This window comes from Hyperolius riggenbachi, chromosome 5 (assembly GCF_040937935.1).
Source record: "Hyperolius riggenbachi isolate aHypRig1 chromosome 5, aHypRig1.pri, whole genome shotgun sequence".
Taxonomy (NCBI): Eukaryota; Metazoa; Chordata; class Amphibia; order Anura; family Hyperoliidae; genus Hyperolius; species Hyperolius riggenbachi.
This window is the reverse complement of record NC_090650.1, coordinates 122,164,345-122,183,554: the sequence shown is the minus strand read 5'-3', so window position 1 is coordinate 122,183,554 and position 19,210 is coordinate 122,164,345. Positions and strand designations below refer to the sequence as shown.

General features: G+C 41.3%; 1 protein-coding gene across 5 annotated transcripts in view; it reads left to right on the top strand.

Annotated features, from left to right (window-relative positions):
* GADL1 (glutamate decarboxylase like 1) overlaps window positions 1-19,210 on the top strand; it is a 437,687-nt gene that overhangs the window by 107,088 nt on the left and 311,389 nt on the right. For all 5 annotated transcript variants that reach the window (XR_011020806.1, XM_068236211.1, XM_068236209.1 and 2 more), the window contains 2 exons: window positions 7,736-7,908; window positions 13,551-13,677. Coding sequence is in view for 4 of the 5 variants with exons in the window: in XM_068236211.1 (XP_068092312.1) it covers window positions 7,736-7,908; window positions 13,551-13,677 (300 nt within the window). In the remaining variant the exon portion in view is untranslated. The remainder of the gene's footprint in view (window positions 1-7,735; window positions 7,909-13,550; window positions 13,678-19,210) is intronic.

Below are 19,210 nucleotides of genomic sequence, written 5' to 3'. Positions count from 1 at the left end.
AGCTACCTATAGGGGCACCTAGCTACACCTAGATACCTATGGGGGCACCTAGCTACACCTAGCTACCTATGGGGGCACCTACCTATGCCTAGCTACCTACAGGGGGCACCTACTGATGCCTAGCTACCTATGGGGCACCTACCTACGCCTAGCTGCCTATGGGGGCACCTACCTACGCCTAGCTACCTATAGGGGCACCTAGCTATGCCTAGCTACCTATGGGGCACCTACCCACGCCTAGCTACCTATGGGGCACCTACCTATGCCTAGCTACCTATGGGGCACCTACCTACGCCTAGCTACCTATAGTGGCACCTAGCTACCTATACTGGGACTCCTACCTACCTATGGAGCACCTACCTACGCCTAGCTACCTACAGGGGGCACCTACCTATGACTAGCTACCTATGGGGCACCTACCTACCTATGGGGGAACCTACCTACACCTAGCTACCTATGGGGCACCTCCCTACGCCTAGCTACCTACAGGGGGCACCTACCGACGCCTAGCTACCTATGGGGCACCTACCTACACCTAGCTGTCTATGGAGCACCTACCTATGGGGCACCTACCTACCTATGGGGGAACCTACCTATGCCTAGCTACCTATAGGGGCACCTAGCTACACCTAGCTACCTATAGGGGCACCTAGCTACCTATGGGGGCACCTACCTATGCCTAGCTACCTACAGGGGGCACCTACCTACGCCTAGCTACCTATGGGGCACCTACCTACGCCTAGCTACCTATAGGGGCACCTACCTACGCCTAGCTACTTACGGGGGTGCCTATTTACGCCTAGCTACCTTTACTGGGACACCTACCTATTACACTCCTCCCCACTTAGTGTCTGTCACCCTCCTCCACACCCCATTAGTATCACCCACCTCCCAACCCAGTCAGTGTCACCCTCTCCCCACCCAGTGTTATCCTCCTCCCCACCTAGTGTCATCCTCCTCCCCAACTAGTGTCATCCTCCTCCCCTTCCAGGCAATGTCACCCTCCTTCCGCCCAGTGTCGCCCTCTCAGCCGCATCCAGTTTCACTATCCCACCCTACTCAGCAGCTCCATCCCGCCAGCACCCAGTGGGCCAGAACTTTTAATTAAATTATGTCTAAGGTAACATTTGCTGCATTTTTATATGTGTATTTTTCATGTGTGGGTGGATAATGCTTACTGAATTTTAACGTGTGGGAGGTAATATTTTCCTAATTTCCGATTTGATGCATTTCATATGTCAAAAGTAACGTTTGCTGTATTCCATGTGTTAGGGAAATCATTTGCTGCATTCATTTGTCGGAAGTTGGGGTTGTTGCATATCATGTTTCAGATGTAATGGTTCTTGCATTTCATGCATTGGAGGTAATAGTTGTTGCTTATTATGTGTCGGAAGTAAGGTTTTTGCATACCATGTGTGAGAAGTAGGGGTTGTTGCCAGGGCTATGGAGTCGGAGTCGAGGAGTCGGGGCAATTTTGGGCACCTGGAGTTGGAGTCGTTGATTTCATAAACTGAGGAGTCGGAGTCAGGAGTCGGATGATTTTTGTACAAAATCCACAGCCCTGTTAAGTATTAGACTAAGGAGTCGGAGTCAGAGCCATTTTGGGTACCCGGAGTCGGAGTTGGAGTCGGGAGTCGTGGTTTCATAAACTGAGGAGTCTGAATCGGAAGATTTTTGTACCGACTCCACAGCCCTGGTTGTTGCATATCATGTGTCAGAGGTAATGGTTCTTGCATTTGATGTGTCGGAGGTAACGGTTGTTGCAGTTTATATGTCAGAGGTAATGGTTGCTGCATTTATTACTTGATGGTCATAGTTGGCTACATTTGCTGCTTTGGGATCATTGTTGCAGCATTTGACATTCTTTTGTCATCTCATGATTACTAAATGGTATGCTAATAAATAGCAGTTTCTGCTGATTTATCATCTGCGCATCCATGATGCAAATCTTCTTTCTCACCACATCATGGCAGAAACACTGCTTCCTTATAGTTTGTGGCATGTCTAATTACTCTTAGGCTCCCTGCACACTGCATGTGATTCCGATTTTTAATCGTTACTGCATGCTGTTTTTTCTGCGTTATTCTGTTGCTAGCATTCAGGGAAAATTGGAATCGCAAATCGGATTTGCAGTGTGCAGGGAGCCTTATGCTGGGTACACACTATGAGATTTTCTGGTCGATTTACTGTCAGATGGATTATTTCCAACATGTCCGATTTGCTTTTCGATTGTTTTCCGAGCATTTTCCGATCGATTTCCGTGCACTTTAATATGAAATCGATCGGAAAGCAAATCGAACATGTTGGAAATAATCCATCTGACAGTAAATCGACCAGAAAATCTCAGTGTGTACCCATCATTAGAGTAACTTTGCCTAACTGTTGTGGGAGGAAACTCTGGCCTGCCGCCTCACTGTTATGCGTTACCTATGTTAGCCCCGCTCACATGATGTCATGACCATGCCCATTTTTTTGCAGCGGCGCGCTACGCGCGCCGCACTGACGTACCTTAGCACCTATACTGTTGGCTGCGATCATGCTTGGGGCTGGTGTACCGGGCTGGCTGTGTGCTCTGTTGTGCATGCTTGGCCGTGTTTGCTCCTGCATATCACAGCGTTCTGTGCTAGTGCATTACTACCGCCGTGACCTCTTGTGCAGCACTTTACAAAGTACATAGCCATGTCACTGACTGCTCTCAGAGGAGCTCCCCATTTAATCCCTACCATAGTCTAATGTCCTACTTATGTATTTTTTGTTTATGTATTTTTTTTTCTTTTTTAGGGGGGGGGGGGGGGGGGTAAAGTCTACCGCTTTCTACATTGAAATGTTTGTTTTGTTTTTTTGGTCCATATTGACATGTAAGCATCATGCAGTTGGCTCCACTCACATGTCATGGCCACACCCTGGCTCCACCCACATGTCATGTCACGCCCACTTTCCCGCGCAATGAACACACCCCTTTTTTCGGCGCGCTGGGGAGGGGGAATTCCCTCACAGTGCATCTTTTAACCCTGTCAGTCAGAGACAGTCAGAACTTTATCTCACAGAGAGCAGAGGAAATGTATCTTAGGTGCAACATAAACATTTGTAATTTTGTGTTTGAAACCTGATACCTTTTTGTTTTTTACCTTTTGGCTTGTATTTTCATATAACTCTGCTTCAGTATTACCACTGATCATAGCATGTCAGACTGCAGAGATTCAGACCTTTGCAAATGAGACATTCCAAATGTAGCTAAAATCTACACAGAATGAATTAAAGTTTTTGTCTCTGATAGTTAACATGAAAAGTAGGAAAATGTGTACACAGCTACTAAGACATTTTTGTACCTTGTCATTTTAGAACACTTGGTTTGATAGCGTTCCTTTAAGAGTTTACCACATAATTTTTTTTATGTGCTTGTTTATGTTATAGTAAAAAAATCATACAGCTTAACCTGTACTGGTGAATGGCAGGGCTCACCAGCTCTTAAAGTAGAAATACCCCCTCACTTACAATAGTAAGACAGCTTCACAAGGCTTGTCATTCTTCCCTGCAACACAAATACACTCACATATCTTCAGGTCCTCTCCAAGAGTATCCTCTGGGGACTTCCGTCCAAAGCCTTGGCATGAATGGGAGTGGTGTGACTAGTGTATATTAGGATAAGGGACAAACAGGAAATGGAAATTAGAGGAAACTTGCTTTTATTAGGTAAGTATGTGGCTTCCTCTTTAAGGTTTCATGTACTTCACATAAAAACATGCTACTAACTTGCCATTAAAAGCAAGCAAACAGCATAGGTATAAATATCAGGGTCAGATTACCCATAAGACAACCATTGCAACTGCTTTGGCCATTTTGGGGGTGTATGACGATCAAGGGCCCACCAAAAATTCAGAGCAGCGAGTAGCAGTAAATATAGCTCTCTATTGTAATATGATTAAAACATCATGAGCAGCAAGCAGCACAGCCACAACACAATACTCATTCCTCCACTAAGCAGCACCAGACAACTCCATGGCTCCCTCTAGCAGCCACTTCTCTGCTAGATGCACTTTAAAGAGTAACTGTCAGGCTGCAGAAGCTAATTTAAACCTCTATTCTCCTGTGTTAAACAGTTTAGAAGGAAGCCATAAAGCCATTAGTGAAGATAAAAATCTCAGTAACCTTTGATGTGTGCTTATCAGAAAGGCTGTTATAGACCCATAAGGACGCAAGCCGCATACTAAACTGCAAAGCATTCTGGGGCCCTCCCCTCGGCTGCTAATGAGACGTTACAGCAGCTTGTAATCAGTCCAGCGCGTAGCACTGATAAATCTCCGGGCAGAGTACACTGCAGGAGTCAGCTATTGTTCCTAGCCACATGGCTCATTAATATTCACTGCACACTGTGTTGTTCAAGTAAGAGCTTATCTGTGATCAGGAAGCAGGCAGGACATGACGACACATTTGACAGAAAAACATGGAGCCTGCCATGAGCTGTCAGGAGCATCTATCTCTGCATATACTATATACAAATTCTGTGAAATCCAAACGTGGACAGTGAAATGCATATGTAATGTAAGTACAGCCAATCTTTAGCTACTGATATATGTGTTTATTTTCTCTGAGACCTTATACCTAACAGCTCCTCTTTAAATATCATGAACTTTCAAAAAGGAACTCCAGGCAAAATATAAAAAAGACATATAGTAGTATATTCACTAACCTACATTAAAATGTAGGTTGACAGATAGCACATATAAATGTTAATGAACATTATGCAAATTGCAAAAGTCACGTTGGGCTCCCAATGTGTGTGTTTCCTCTACAATGCGTGTCACTCTATTTGTGTAACAGTCACAGTGTATAACATGAGTTACGCAACTGCATAACCTGTTACTTAATTTGCAAAATGTCCACAAAAATGTACGTTCTCTGTCTGCTTAATGCAGTTTAGTGAATATACCTTATTGTGCTCATATATTTGTATACTCAAATTAAGATACTGATAGAGGGTATACATTTGCTCATCATCCGTTATCTCTAGTTTTATGCAGAAATTGCTGACAAATTAATTATGGCTAGAATTTCGTAAAGCAACAACTGTAAATACATAGCCCAAGCATAAGTTTTTGACTAAGCAACTGCTGTCTTGTCTCTGTGGTGCTTGTTGCTTAGCAACCCTAACCAATCCTCTGTGACAAAAAATATCTTCCCATTCCCAAACATTAACCTCCACCTTAACCACTTCAGCCTTCAGTCATTTTCACTTTATGCATCCGAGCAATTTTCACCTCCCATTCATTAGCCTATAACTTTATCACTACTTATCACAATGAACTGATCTATATCTTGTTTTTTCCGCCACCAATTAGGCTTTCTTTGGGGGTTACAGTTTGCTAAGAGCCACTTTACTGTAAATGCATTTTAACAGGAAGAATAAGAAATAAACGGAAAAAATTCATTATTTCTCAGTTTTCAGCCATTATAGTTTTAAAATAATACATGCCTCCATAATTAAAACTTATGTATTGTATTTGCCCATATGTCCCGGTTATTACACCATTAAAATTATGTCCCTATCACAATGTATGGCGACAATATTTTATTTGGAAATAAAGGTGCATTTTTTCCGTTTTGCATCTATCACTATTTACAAGTTTAAAATAAAAAAAAATTGAAATATTTCATCTTTACATTGATATTTAAAAAGTTTAGACCCTTAGGTAAATATTTACATGTTTTTTTTATTGTAATGTGTTTTTTGGGGTTTTTTTTGTATTAAACATTATATTTGGGTATTTTTGGGAGGGTGGGATGTAAGCCATAGTTTTATAATGTAAATGTGTCATGAGTTTTATTTTTTTCACTTTTAGCTGTAGTTTTACTTTTTGGCCACAAGATGGCGGCCATGAGTTTGTTTACATGACGTCACTCTAAGCGTAACATATGCTTAGAGCGACGTATGGGAGACATTACAGCCAGAAAAAGCGCAGCTTCCGAGAGAAGCTGTCGCTTTTTCAGCGGGGGAGAGAAATCAGTGATCGGGCACCATAGCCCGATTCACTGATTGCCAGGCTAACAAACCGCGGCCAGGAGCGCGTGCACGCACGCAATCGGCCGCGGGAGCGCGTGGACGCGCACATGGCCTCCTGGGCGTAGATAGTAAGTCCAGGAGGCCAAAGTAGTTAAAGTTGTCCTCTTCCCAGTGCCTAAGCCTAATGCTAGGTACACACCATACAATTTTCTGGCAGATTTACCTGCCAGATCGATTATTTTCATAGAACTGAATGAAAATTGATCAAAAAAACAATTGTAAAATGATTTAAAAAAGATCAAAAATCTATCAAAATTCAGATTGGACATGTTGGAAATAACCGATCTGGCAGGTAAATCTGCCAGAAAATTGTATAGTGTGTGCCTAGCATAACACCTTCTTATCATTAGCAACTTCTAGGTCCCTAATCTTAAACTTGTCACTTAACATTGATGTCTTCATGAAACAAACTCCCTTCCTGACACCTTACTTTAACCTTCCTCTTGTACACTAACCTGATGACTGGCCTCCTAACTCTAATCCATAACATTAACTTTTCTCTACCCTATGTAATATCATTACCCTTTTATTTGACACCCAACCCTAAGAAATAAGACTAATTTACCATAGTTTTGACCACTGGTGCACAATTCAGCTCCAAACAGATGGCATCTTTAGCACCAACATTTCAGAAGTATGTAGCTGAACACTGGTGTCAAAATGAACCCCCATCTAGCTGAATCTTCATTGGTCAAGCACTGATACTTGAAGCCTAGTTTGAGCATCAAAATTAAATCAACATCTTGCCAAATCTTCGGTATGGCAATAGACCAGTGCTTGCAGCTGAGGACTGGTGTCAAAAGTAACTGCTTCATATATAGTTCTTAGCAGTGCAAATATGTAGCTCTGATCTGGACTTCTGTAGCTTACTTACATGGTTTAGCTCTTCCATGGTTGCTCAGAATTTCCAGACACTGACCATGCTTTCTTCCTTTAACATTGCACTGTAAAAGTCTTAGGCCTCGTTCACATCATTTAGCGCAGATAGATGTGCGATCGGAACGCAACGCGTCCGATCGCACGCCATCTGCGCTACTATGCGCTGCGCTGCAGATCCCATTCATTACAATGAATGGGATCTGCGCTGCGATTACCAAAAATGCATGCAGCACGCGATAGCGCAATCGCGCTGCCACGCAGCGCATATGATGGGAATGGTAGAAGGGCTGTCTATGCCCTTCTACCGTTCTTGCGCGTCGCACACTATACGCGCTGCCAAAATGCGCACGGCAGCGTGTATAGTCTGAACGAGGCCTTATACTATTTTTAGTCAAGTTAGATAGCAATCTTAAGATCCACACTAACCTAATAATACCTTACAGTAAGAAAAATTTTATTGCAAATCCTACATACACTTTTAATCTTTTGTTAGTGTAAGTTTAAATGCAGACATTCTATTCATCTGGACCTAAAACTCTTATTTTAGATAACAATGGCCACATTATGGTAACTATTCTCCTGGTATTGTGTTTATTAAGGCTAATGAATATTAGAGAGTCTTGATGCTGAGAAATGAACACTGTAAATTTCATTTGAGCTGATTTGCATTAGAGAAGATGTTAACTTGCCTGAGCAATAAAGCCTATAATAATCTCATTACTATACCAACAATAGTTCATTAGCACAGTACACAAGAATTATATCTCTAATTTGATTTTTTTTTTTTTTTTTTAGCCGATCCTACCTCTCGGTGCTCAGGGAGTTTAAAGAAGAATGCCGTGCTTGTGGATGGTGTCATCTTAAATGGACCAATAATTGACAGCGATTCTGGGGAAAAATTTGTGGAAGAAGTTTATAACCTACTGATGAATGAAGTGGTCTACAAGGCAACTGATGTAACAGAAAAGGTGAAACTATTACTATTTCCTTTAAATTTTACAGACGTTAAAGAGAACCCGAGGTGGGTTTGAAGAATATTATCTGCATACAGAGGATGGATCTGCCTATACAGCCCAGCCTCTGTTGCTATCCCAAACCCCCCTAAGGTCCCCCTGCACTCTGCAATCCCTCATAAATCACAGCCACGCTGCTGACAAACAGCTTGTCAGAGCTGGCTGTGTTTATCTCTATAGTGTCAGTCTGCTGCTCTCCCCGCCTCCTGCAGAACTCCAGTCCCCGCCTGCATCCCTTCCCTCCCTGCTGATTGGAGGGAAGGGACGGGGGCAGGGACCGGAGCTATGCAGGAGGCGGGGGAGCAGCTGAGACTGACACTACAGATGTAAGCATAGCCTCACAGCACGGCTGTGATTTATGAGGGATTGCAGAGTGCAGGGGGACCCTAGTGGGGTTTGGGATAGCAACAGAGGCTGGGCTGTATAGGCAGATCCAGCCTCTGTATGCAGATAACATTCTTTAAACACACCTCGGGTTCTCTTTAAGACAAGACTTACGAGGCCTTGATATAATACTTCACTTTTACTTAAAACTATAAGATAAATTCTAAACATTTTATGTAACTTGGAACTGAGTGGAATTAAAAAGTATCCATTATAACAGTCCAAATAATTAAGCTGTTTTGGTACAGGGCTTCCCAAAATGTTCCCTTCTCTATTTACCTACAACTGAAGTTAGAGAGCTATGGAGGCTGCCATATTTATTTGCTTTTAAACAATGCAAGTGGACTGGCTGTCCTGCTGGTCCTCTGCCTTTAATACTTTTATATTTTTAGTAATAGACCCTGGACAAGCATGCAGATCAGATGTTTGACTTATGCTTGGCTACATTTGCCACTTGCTTGTTTCAGGTGTGTGATTCAGACAGTTCTGGTGCATGAAAGATCAGCAGGATGCCAGATAACAGGTATTGTTTTAAAGGAAATACATATGGCAGCATCCGCATTCCTTTCACTCCAGTTGTCCTTTACCATTGGCTAACTGCATTATCAAAAGTAAACAGGAAGTAAAATTTCAAGCATTCCCTTGTCTAGATGTATTGCATCAACTACTGTTGCTGCTTGCTTGGATTGCATATATAGACATATTGATCATTCTGTTCAGTTCTAGTAGAACAGAATGGGCCTGATGCTTTTCCAGTAAGTAGCTTGTTGTTTCTTATCACCTGGTCAGTGGCCAGCGCACAAGGATTACCAACAAATCATACTGCAGGTTTCACTTGTGCGATGGCTGAGCATAAGGGAGCATTACTCAGGCAAAAGCATGAGTAATGCTCCCATATCCCAGGAGATGGGGACAGAGGTTTTGTGCTGTGGTCCTGTCCTTCAGCTAGTAGGTTCCCAGCCACATCCACACTGTATGCAAGGCACTGTTGGCATCTTTCGCCTCTTGTTTGCTGTGCGCGGCCCACGTGACCTGCCGTGATTGATACCGCTGCCGCCACCATTCCCTTCTTACTGAGAGTTCCATCAGAAGCATCTTTGAATGTCCCACTAGGGCTCCCTGTTGGCCCATTGAGAATCATAATGATTCTGGTTTGACCACCTAGTGGACAAATGGGGAGCTCCAGCAGGACCAACCTGCCAGCAGTTCTTGGCATAGAGCACAGATAGCGACCCAACTGCAAGGAGCGACAGGTGAGGACCCTTCAATCAAGATTTAAAGAAGAAGAAAGAAGTAATAGAAGAATTAATGGAGAAGAAAGAGAAGAAGAACAAAGTAAAAGAAGAAAGAAGTGACAGATGAAAAAAAGAACAATAAAGAAGAAAAGTTTTTTCCCCAATAAAGATTCATTTTTACTTTCTTACAATAAATAGGTATAGGATCAACATTAACCATCTATTCCTATGTACCTGGAAAGGGCAGGACATCTGGAGGTCCTCTTATTAAAGTGGGCTTCCAGACTTCGCATAAGCCCCCCACGATGTACAAATCTTTATTAGGGGAAAAAAACTCTTCTTCATTTTTCTGTTTTTCATCTGTCACTTCTTTTCTTTTACTTCTTTCTTCTTCCTTCCTTCTTTTTTTATTATTTTTTGACTATGGGCTGCATTCATGTAAATCCTCCTTGGACCAATAGGGAGCCCCGGCGGCAAATATGCTTTGCCAGTTCTCAGAGTTATTTACAGGATGGGAGTCACACTGAAGCATGATAGGCAGCACTCGTGATGAGTTGCAGGGGACTGGGAGTGAAGGACTCAGCTGGGAAAGGATGGTTGCTGCGCTATGGGGGTGGACCAACGGGGAGCTCTGAGGGTCTCCTTAGTCAAAGAGACTCCCAGATGCAGCAATGGAAGACCTTCATTAGCATCTTTAGACCTGCTTTTTGTTAGGAAGCATTGCTTCCTGGCAGCATGATAAGTGCAATTAGATAGGGTGTAAAGAACTCGCTCGCTGGGTGATAACATCTAGTCCCAAGTGAGTTTTTTAACACCCTGGGCCATATGCAATTCACTTTTTTCTCCTGTGTTTTCTCCTAGGAGATCATTTTTCATTTTTGATTTAAAATAACTTCTTAGCACTTAGCAATGGAGAAAATACCAAAAAGTAGATGAAAAAGTACTGTCAAAATAATTTAGAGCATGTGTTTGCTTGATGGTAGTTTAAAACGCAGTTTATTTACAAGTTGTGAAAATATCACCTAGGAGAAGACTCAGGTGAAACAGTGAATTGCATATGGCCCCTTGTCTGTGGCTAAATGCAATTGGTTCAGGCAACGTTATCATCACCTGATTATCAGACTCACCAGCTTTTAACGCTGGCTAGTCTGAATTATTGCATCAGGTCCAATAAGTCAAAGTACAGTAAAGGTTTGTGGGGGAACCCATAATACCTTGGTATAGCAATCAGTAGCTAAAGATGATTGAGGGACTCAACCAACCATCTTCAAGGTGGCATTTCCCCTATTAGACACCTTGATCTCTTACTGCATTGATTGTGATGCTGAATATTTGGCTAGTCAACTCTTTGCTGCTGAAACAGTAGCTAAATATGATGTTCTGGAAAGAAGTTATCCTAAATATTTCTATTGCTATTGGGACTAGAATGCTTAGTGTTATACAGTAATTACATATTATAACCAGGTATATACAGTATGTTTTCATATACATAAGTATTTTATTTTTATTCAGTGATAAACCAATATTGTTTTGTCATCAGCAAATTATTTTTTTAGGCACACAGTGATGTGTTAAAATGATTTTTTTTCTTTGCTCCCCAGCTTGCTTTAGGCATGTTTTTACAGTTTACTAGTTAGCTTAATGGCTTTGTGCAGCATTGCAGAAAGATGGATACTTCACATACGCTTTAGAAATGCTTTATGGTTTATGAGCTGCATTAACTATTTACTTTTTCCTACTTGCCATAAAAGACTGATAGAGACTTCATATGCCTGTTGGCTGTGCAAAGGATAACCTAATAACTGTTAGTGCAGCATGCCAGTATATAAACAGACAGTTTGGTTAATCAAAGTCTCCTTGTTTGCCTCTATTCATAGAGAGTAAAAGGTGGGGCTGCAAACACCCCCTTCTCCTCCCACCCTACCCCACTCCCATCTACCCACTGCACACTACACAATAATGCTTAAATGGAGGAAAAACACCTGCAAATCACTTACCTGGGCCAGAAGAAAATCCAAGAGATGACAGAGCAATACACTTGTAACTGATTATCACCCAATATAACTGCAAACAGTTGGTCTGGGCAACAATCATCAAAGGTTTGTACATTAAGAAATGCACAAATTTATTCAGCGAGACAATAAACACTGATGCTGTTGCTGTGCAGTTATGTAGGGGGGGGGGGGGGGGGAGCAGAGGTTAGAATCCTGGGGGGGGGGGGGCACTTGGCCTTTCACAGAGTTCCCACATGCCACGTGTGGGAACAGCTGCGGGCACATAGAGCAGCTGAGAGGATAACCAGATACTCACATTGCCAGGGGATCCAGCTCCACATGTACTACTTATTTCCTGGTCCTATGCTCCATCTCATAGTACCCCTTAGGAGGTGCTGTTACTGTGAGTTGGAACACAGGACCAGGATTAAGTTATTACATGCGGTGCTGGATCCCCGGAAATGTGAGTATCTGGTCACCCGCTTAGCCACTGTTCGTGCACCTGCCACTGCCCCCCCCCCACCTGGCTACCTATGCTGGGGGCTCCCATACCTGGCTACCTATATTGTGGGCACCTATAGCTGACTGCCTATACTTTGGGGTACCTATATCTGGCTACCTACACTGGGGGCATCTATACCTGGCTACCTATACTGAGGGCACCTGTACCTGGTTACCTATATTGGGGGCACCTATACCTGGCTAGTTATACTGTAGGCACCTATACCTGGCTACCTATACTGTAGGTACCTATACCTGGCTAGCTATACTGGGAACACCTGTACCTGGCTACCTGTACAGGGTTAATCTATACCTGACTAGCTATACTGGAGTACTGGAGGCACCTATACCTGGCTACCATACGAGGGGTGAGGGAGTGAGGCACATCTAGCTACTATACTGGGGAGGGAGACCATCTGGCTAACATATTGGTATGGGGGGGGTACATATGGCTGCTATACTAGTGTGGAAAGTAGTACATTATTTAATGTAGGGGACCCAGGTCCAAATTCCGCATCAGGGCCCGAGTTCTGTAGCTACTCCACTGATGAATGACTCAGTTGTTTTAGAGGGCTTGAAATTAAGTCAAGATTAGCCAATGTGCAGCCAGCAGATATTAGTGGATATTACCTGATCTGAGGTGAATCTAACATTTTCTAATCAAGAATCATTTAAATCAATCGAATTATGGTCTTGTACTGTAAAATAAACCTAAAGTAGGAATTCCACTTCAAATTTGATAATTAACTTAGTAGATCTCAGGATAGCATAGAGTCTCCCCGTTCCTCCATCTGGCCCGTTATCCCAGCGCTATCCACCAGTCTAGCTATTCAGCTCACTGAGTTGAAGAATATAAATGAATAGTAAACAACTGACAAGCACTGTTGGCTGGCTTCACATTTGACTAAATAAAGTATACCAGACAGTATAGACTAGCGTCTGTGGAAACAAGATCTTGTGATCTGGTTTCAACTGATAAAGCTCAGCAACACAGAACATTTCTATCCACTGGACATTGCAGTTACAGTAAATTATGCTTTCCTAATACATGTCTGAAATGTCTGTTTACCAACCATTTGACCAACAATGGTCATCTGTTTGATGGGTATTGTACATGGTCCAGATGATCAATATCGGCTGTTTCAGGCAACCATGTAACTGCTTCAGGAGAGGTCATAATACATGGGCTGTTTCTTCTGTTTTGTGGGCAGCGATTACTTGAAACATTCTTTTGTTACCACAGGGTGTATGGGCAGAATATGCGTTGGGCACAGCAGGGTGGCAATTCTTAAAATGCTTCTACAAACATTTGTATATGAGCCCATTGTATATGTGCCACTGCGATATCTTTAGAAAGATGTGATACCAATGAAAAAATTGATCCTTGGCTTTTCTTTTTTCCTTTTTTGTTTTCAATTTAAATCTATCTAGTTAATCGTTCTGAAGATATCTATTGTAATGTTGTAAATGATTAAATCTATAGGTTTGTGAATGGAGAGATCCTGCAGAACTAAAAAAGCTGCTGGATGTAAATATCAGAGACATCGGAGAACCTCATCAGAAACTCCTGCAACTTTGCCAGAACACTATTAAGTACAGCGTCAAAACAAGTAAGTAAATGAGAAAGAAAAAAATGAAATGCATACTAAGGTTTTCAGTTATCCATTTTATATCATGCCCTGTTGTAATGATTTGCTCTGCTGTCTGCACAGGCAGGCAGCTTTTTGACCATTTTTCAGGTCTGCATGCTGCAGGTCCCTGGAAAGGAGGCCTGTTTTCACTCTGCAAGTTTCAGACTTGCTGTTCTGGTGAGGGATTTGCATTCACTCATCTGGTTATTGATAGCTCTGCCTTTTTTGAAGGCTTGCAGTATAAATGCCATTTCCTCCCAGAATTCCCTGCTGGTCATAAAGGTTTTGTTCTGCTGGACTTACCTTGAGTTTCAGCCCCTCTGTTGATGTTTGCTAATATTGTTTTAGAGTAGTTATCCTTGGGAGTGCACTAGCATTCCTTCTAGTGCAGTCAGATTGTTAATTATCTGTATGGCCTGGTTCTGTCTTGTCTTATTTGTTGCGATTGCACTTTCTCCAACGGCGGCTGATAGTGAATCGCTCTGTCTGTTTGGATCGCATTCACCCTAGCGGTAGAGGCGGTGGATGCTTCTGACCTATGTTCCTAGAGTGTGGGCCTGAGCTTTTGTCTGGTGTGAACGCTTGCTGTTGTCTGGTGTTAGGCAACCGATTAGCAAAGCGTTCTCGCCATCTGTTTGTCTTTTTGTTCTGTGTTCAATAGTTAGTTAGGATTGGTTCGCTTTGTCGCTGTTGCGCTTAACGTGCGGCGACCATGCCTTGAAGGCGCTTTGTCGCTATTGCACTTAACGTGTGGTGACCGTGTTTAGCTAGTCTTGTCAGTTCCTTCGTGTTGGATTGCAGTTTGCTAATTGGTTCTGTCTTTATTCATTCTATGTTCTGTCTTTATTCCGTCTTGTGTCTCTGCTAGCAATCGCCATTCTTGCGATTACTTTCTCACTTTAGTCTTCACTGTTGTATGTCAACTGTCGCTGGGTGGCGACTAGATTGGTGGACATACACACATTCTGTCTCTGTGCTCACCCTCTCTCAAGAGGCTATCTTTCCCTGTATCACTTCACTTCGTACAATTTCTGCTGGCATCTGTGGCTGTGCAGAGGGTTTATTCCTCTGCACTCCACAGCTCCATCTACTGGTTGGAATTACTCTCTACAGGTGCATTTGCACCAAAGCTGGGTTCCCTTATCTAAGCGCTTGTGGAGGGTTTTCGCAGTGTCAGCGCACATGTTGTGCGCTGACCACGGAGATAATTCCGCAAACGTTACACCTGTGGGGCGTGTCAATTAGATAATAATATTTTAAAGAGCCTCCAAGAAAATTGTGTTTCCTGTTTAACCTAGCCATACTAATGCATTACAGGACCCATAATTGTTGAGAGGCCATTAAAAGCCAGATTCTTACTTCAGACCTTTATGTGTAACACCGTCACTAGTATGACATCACTCACAGGATTTTGTGATGGCTGGACTTGCCAGTTGGCAAGTCATGAGAGTAAGGTTCTTCTGCTCTTGCTAGAGCATTTACAGCAGGTAATTTTTCACTAGAGTGGTGTCACATAGTGAGGTATTGCCTATCTGCCATAGTTCTTACAGAATAGCAACTGCAGAGAGGTAAAGGCTAGCTGGATCCAGTGGTCTTTGCTGATAGGATTTTTCAGCATGTATATGTGTATAACAGTAAGGCAGAGAGCAGCATAATTATATGGCCTATATCCCCTCAAAAATGAAGTTTATAATAATATATATAAATATAATAATATTTATGCAATGTCTGTTTACTACTGATCCAGTTACGACAAAGATAAAATCAACCCTCTTTTATTTCTCAGGATTTATGTGTCAGGATGTGCTAACAAACTGCCAAATTATTTACTGGCCATTGCTATAGCTGAGCTGTGTGTACTGTACAGTAGAGAGAGGAAGGGGCAGTGCATGATAGAGCAGCAGCAGGTGAGGTAGGCATGAAAAGAGTAAGCTTTTCTGTTGCTCATGTATTTAATAATAGGTTTTAGTAGGATTTATATTAGATGTCTACATTTATGTCTTTGTGCCACCTGTCACTTCAGGGTCCCTTTAACTACTTCTAGATCCCTTCTATACATATCTGCACCCCTGCAAACTTCTCTTGCAGATCAGGGGGGTAAATATATGTATTTGTTAACTTACTGCCTCCATTCACAATCCCGGACATAAGGCCGTTGGCCTTCATTATTATTTTTTAACTGGTTCCACCCCTACCCCATAGTTACCAAAGTAAAATGGTTGTAAAAAAATACATAATTATAAAAAATAGCTACCATAGGGACTTTTTCATATGTATGTCATGAGGGTATATTATTGTTATTTATGTTAATAAAGGCTTATAGTTATTAATATAGTATTAAAAATACTAATCAGAAAAAATTCACCTTTATTTCCAAATAAAATATTATTGCCATACATTGTAGTAGGGACATAATTTATTAATATTATTAATTATTTATAATAATTGGGACAAATTGGCAATTAAAATATGTATCTACAATAGCACACATTATTTTTAAACTATAATGGCTGAAAACTGAGACATTATGAATTATTTTATTTTGTTCTTCTTCTTCTCTGTAAAATCCATATAACATAAAATAACTCTTAGTAAAACGTACTGCCCAAAGAAAGCCTCGTTTGTCCCAAAAAACAATAATATATAGATCATTTCAGTGTGATAAGTAGCGATAAAGTTATTGTCAAATTAATGGGAGGAGCGTGATGTGAAAATTGCAGTGGTTTTTAAAGGGAGATAACCTGTGGTAGGGAAGTGGTTAAGCAGGACAAAAGGGTATATACAGTAGGCTTACATTTGAAAATGAACAGATACACATGATTTTTGATTAACTTATGGGAGGCATTTAAGAGATCATCTGGCAAGCAAGGAGGTCCGAGAAGAAACCAAAATAAGATGTAAACAGCACATTGCCTCTGAAAAAGGAACAAAGTTAAATCATTTTTTCTTTCCTTTTTGTTCTGCTTTTCTGAGAAACCAAAGCATATGTTTTGCTGCCAGAAGTAATTTTTTTATCTTGTCTCCAGCATTCCCTTAAAACATTGACTGAGAAAGCTTTAATGCACTTTATCAGTGAATACATGAAACAAAAGAAAAGCTACTGCATTTGAATGGCCATAAATGCTATAGAAATGTCATCTCAGTGGCATTCTAAGGCCCTTTCACTTGCTGCAATCCCTTGATATCTCTGGTCGAACATTACTTTTCCCTGTATTTGGTCTCCGGCATACAGAAGAGTTAGACCCCCGGAGCATTAACTTTTTGAGAGGGTACTTTAAATAATGCACTATGAAACCACTTCACTCTATGAAGAACCATTCTTTATTTCATATTGAAGTGCTCCTGCTTTATCATTTCTGCTTTTACTTCATTTTATGACAAAGAAATCGAGAGTTTTAGAACAAGAATTATTTTAAATAAACCCCTCTATTCATCTTTTATAAACCACAGAGGGTGGCAATATCATCTTTGCATACAGTAAAAACTTAACTGCAGCCATTTTGTTGTTGTTTTGGTTAGTATGGAAATTGGCTACAGCCATCTGGGAGTTTCTATTTCTATTGCTAGCAATGTCCACATCCTTAAGGGAGGCAAAAGTCTTGTCTAGTTTTGTCTTTAAAAATTCACTAAAAATACAATTTCTGCAATTGTAAACGCTGTAGGTCTCATTTACTAAGGCATCCGCAAACATCTCCATTCCAGTAGGAATATCAAAAGTAATCCAGAAAACCTGGACTGGATTAATTAAATTCCCGAGGTGGAATAAAATGAAAAATATATACTTCTCTTAGATGAGGGATGCCTCTGGATCCTCTTATCCTCTCTATTGTGCTAAAAATGATAAGGAGGTAATCCCAGGCAGACTGCAGACAGTGTATTTTCATATTTAAAGTTAATATTATCGTTCTGATCCTTAACTCTTCAAGTTAGCTGTTTTTCTCTGCATTTTTATCGACATTCAGATAAGCGAGTTACCTAAATGGATAGACACAGTGTTTAAAACTTCTGCGGCAGATGCCTTGTGAAGGACAATAACATTTGAAAACGTTGCAAATTACCAATATTATCAAATACCTATTCTAATAAAAATTATTTAAGATGCACAACTTTATGTATCTTATCATAAAAGTGTTGTATTCATTCAGTGCTTTAAATATTAGCTATCTAACCCATGTTTTTGTACTCCCTCCCTAGGGGTATTCAATATATATATATATATATATATATATATATATATAAATATATATATATATATATATATATATATATATATATATATTTTCATGTACGGCACATATTTAAATGCCAATTACTCTATACAACATATATAAGACTAATGTGTACATAAACTGTGGAATCAGAGGGGTCAACTCAATCACAAAAGGGGCCAAAATCTAAGGGCCTTTTCCACTAGCGTGGAAACCGGGATGCAACCGCAGGCAAATCGCTCGGGGAAACTCTGCCATAGGAAATAATGGTGCCGCCGGCCGAATCGCTTGCTCTAGCAATTCGGCTGACATTGCCATCAGTTTTCGTGCAGGAGGCAGCAAATCCCATAGCCGTGCATGACACAGCTTCTGGGATTCGTCTGCGTACCTGCAGACCCGGAAGTGCAGCAGCTCGTCTCGTGGCTAGTGGAAACTGGCCTTTAAACATAGTCTAAGTTGTGTTCCAAATGTGTAATCAAAATGTACATGAACTGCCTTAAACTGACAATGTATCTTCAGTAAATACTGCCTGCTGCAATTACAGTCTGCCTTTCAATTCTTGACCTATTTGATGTTTTCCTTAAAGGGTATACTTAGCACAATTGGCTGCATATTTGGTGCCAAATCGCCGATGTGTACTCCTTCACCACCATCACTAACTTATAACACAAAAAAACATAGCGTTTTGATTTCTTGAAGCATCAACGTTTTTGATTACCCATATTTTATTAAATGGTATTCCTTTGGCATCAACAAATTTTCTATTGGACATTTTGGGATTGATTATTGATATGTGTTGCCTTTCCGCTTACTGCATAACCAACTCTAAGAAGCTGAAAAGAAACACTGTACTCTAGTGGTGGAAAGACAGCATTGTGGAAGATGTAGTTTATGGGCATTTTACCCTTTAAATTAACACAGCCCTTAATTGAGACAATCATGCACATTTGAAGCTGTTGCGGGCTATATAAAATTACAAGGTTGGCTATATTCAGATAGCAGGCCTTGAGTTTGACACCTGCACTGTAGATGATTAGCACTCAGCACTAAACAGACCAACGATATCATAGAAAAAAAGTAGATTTGTAAACATGGATTGGTGTAACAGTCCAGACAGGCGAGAAGCACAATTGTACCATTTTAGTCCTCTATACCTCATATATAGACAAGACAAAGAACAATAATATTGTTATTTTCTCGAGGCGGACTCAAAGAGACAGCCACTGCAGTCACTAGGATGCGCTCTATAGGCAGTAGCCGCGTAAAGAAGTCTTGCCCAAGGTCTTCTCACTGAATAGGTGCTG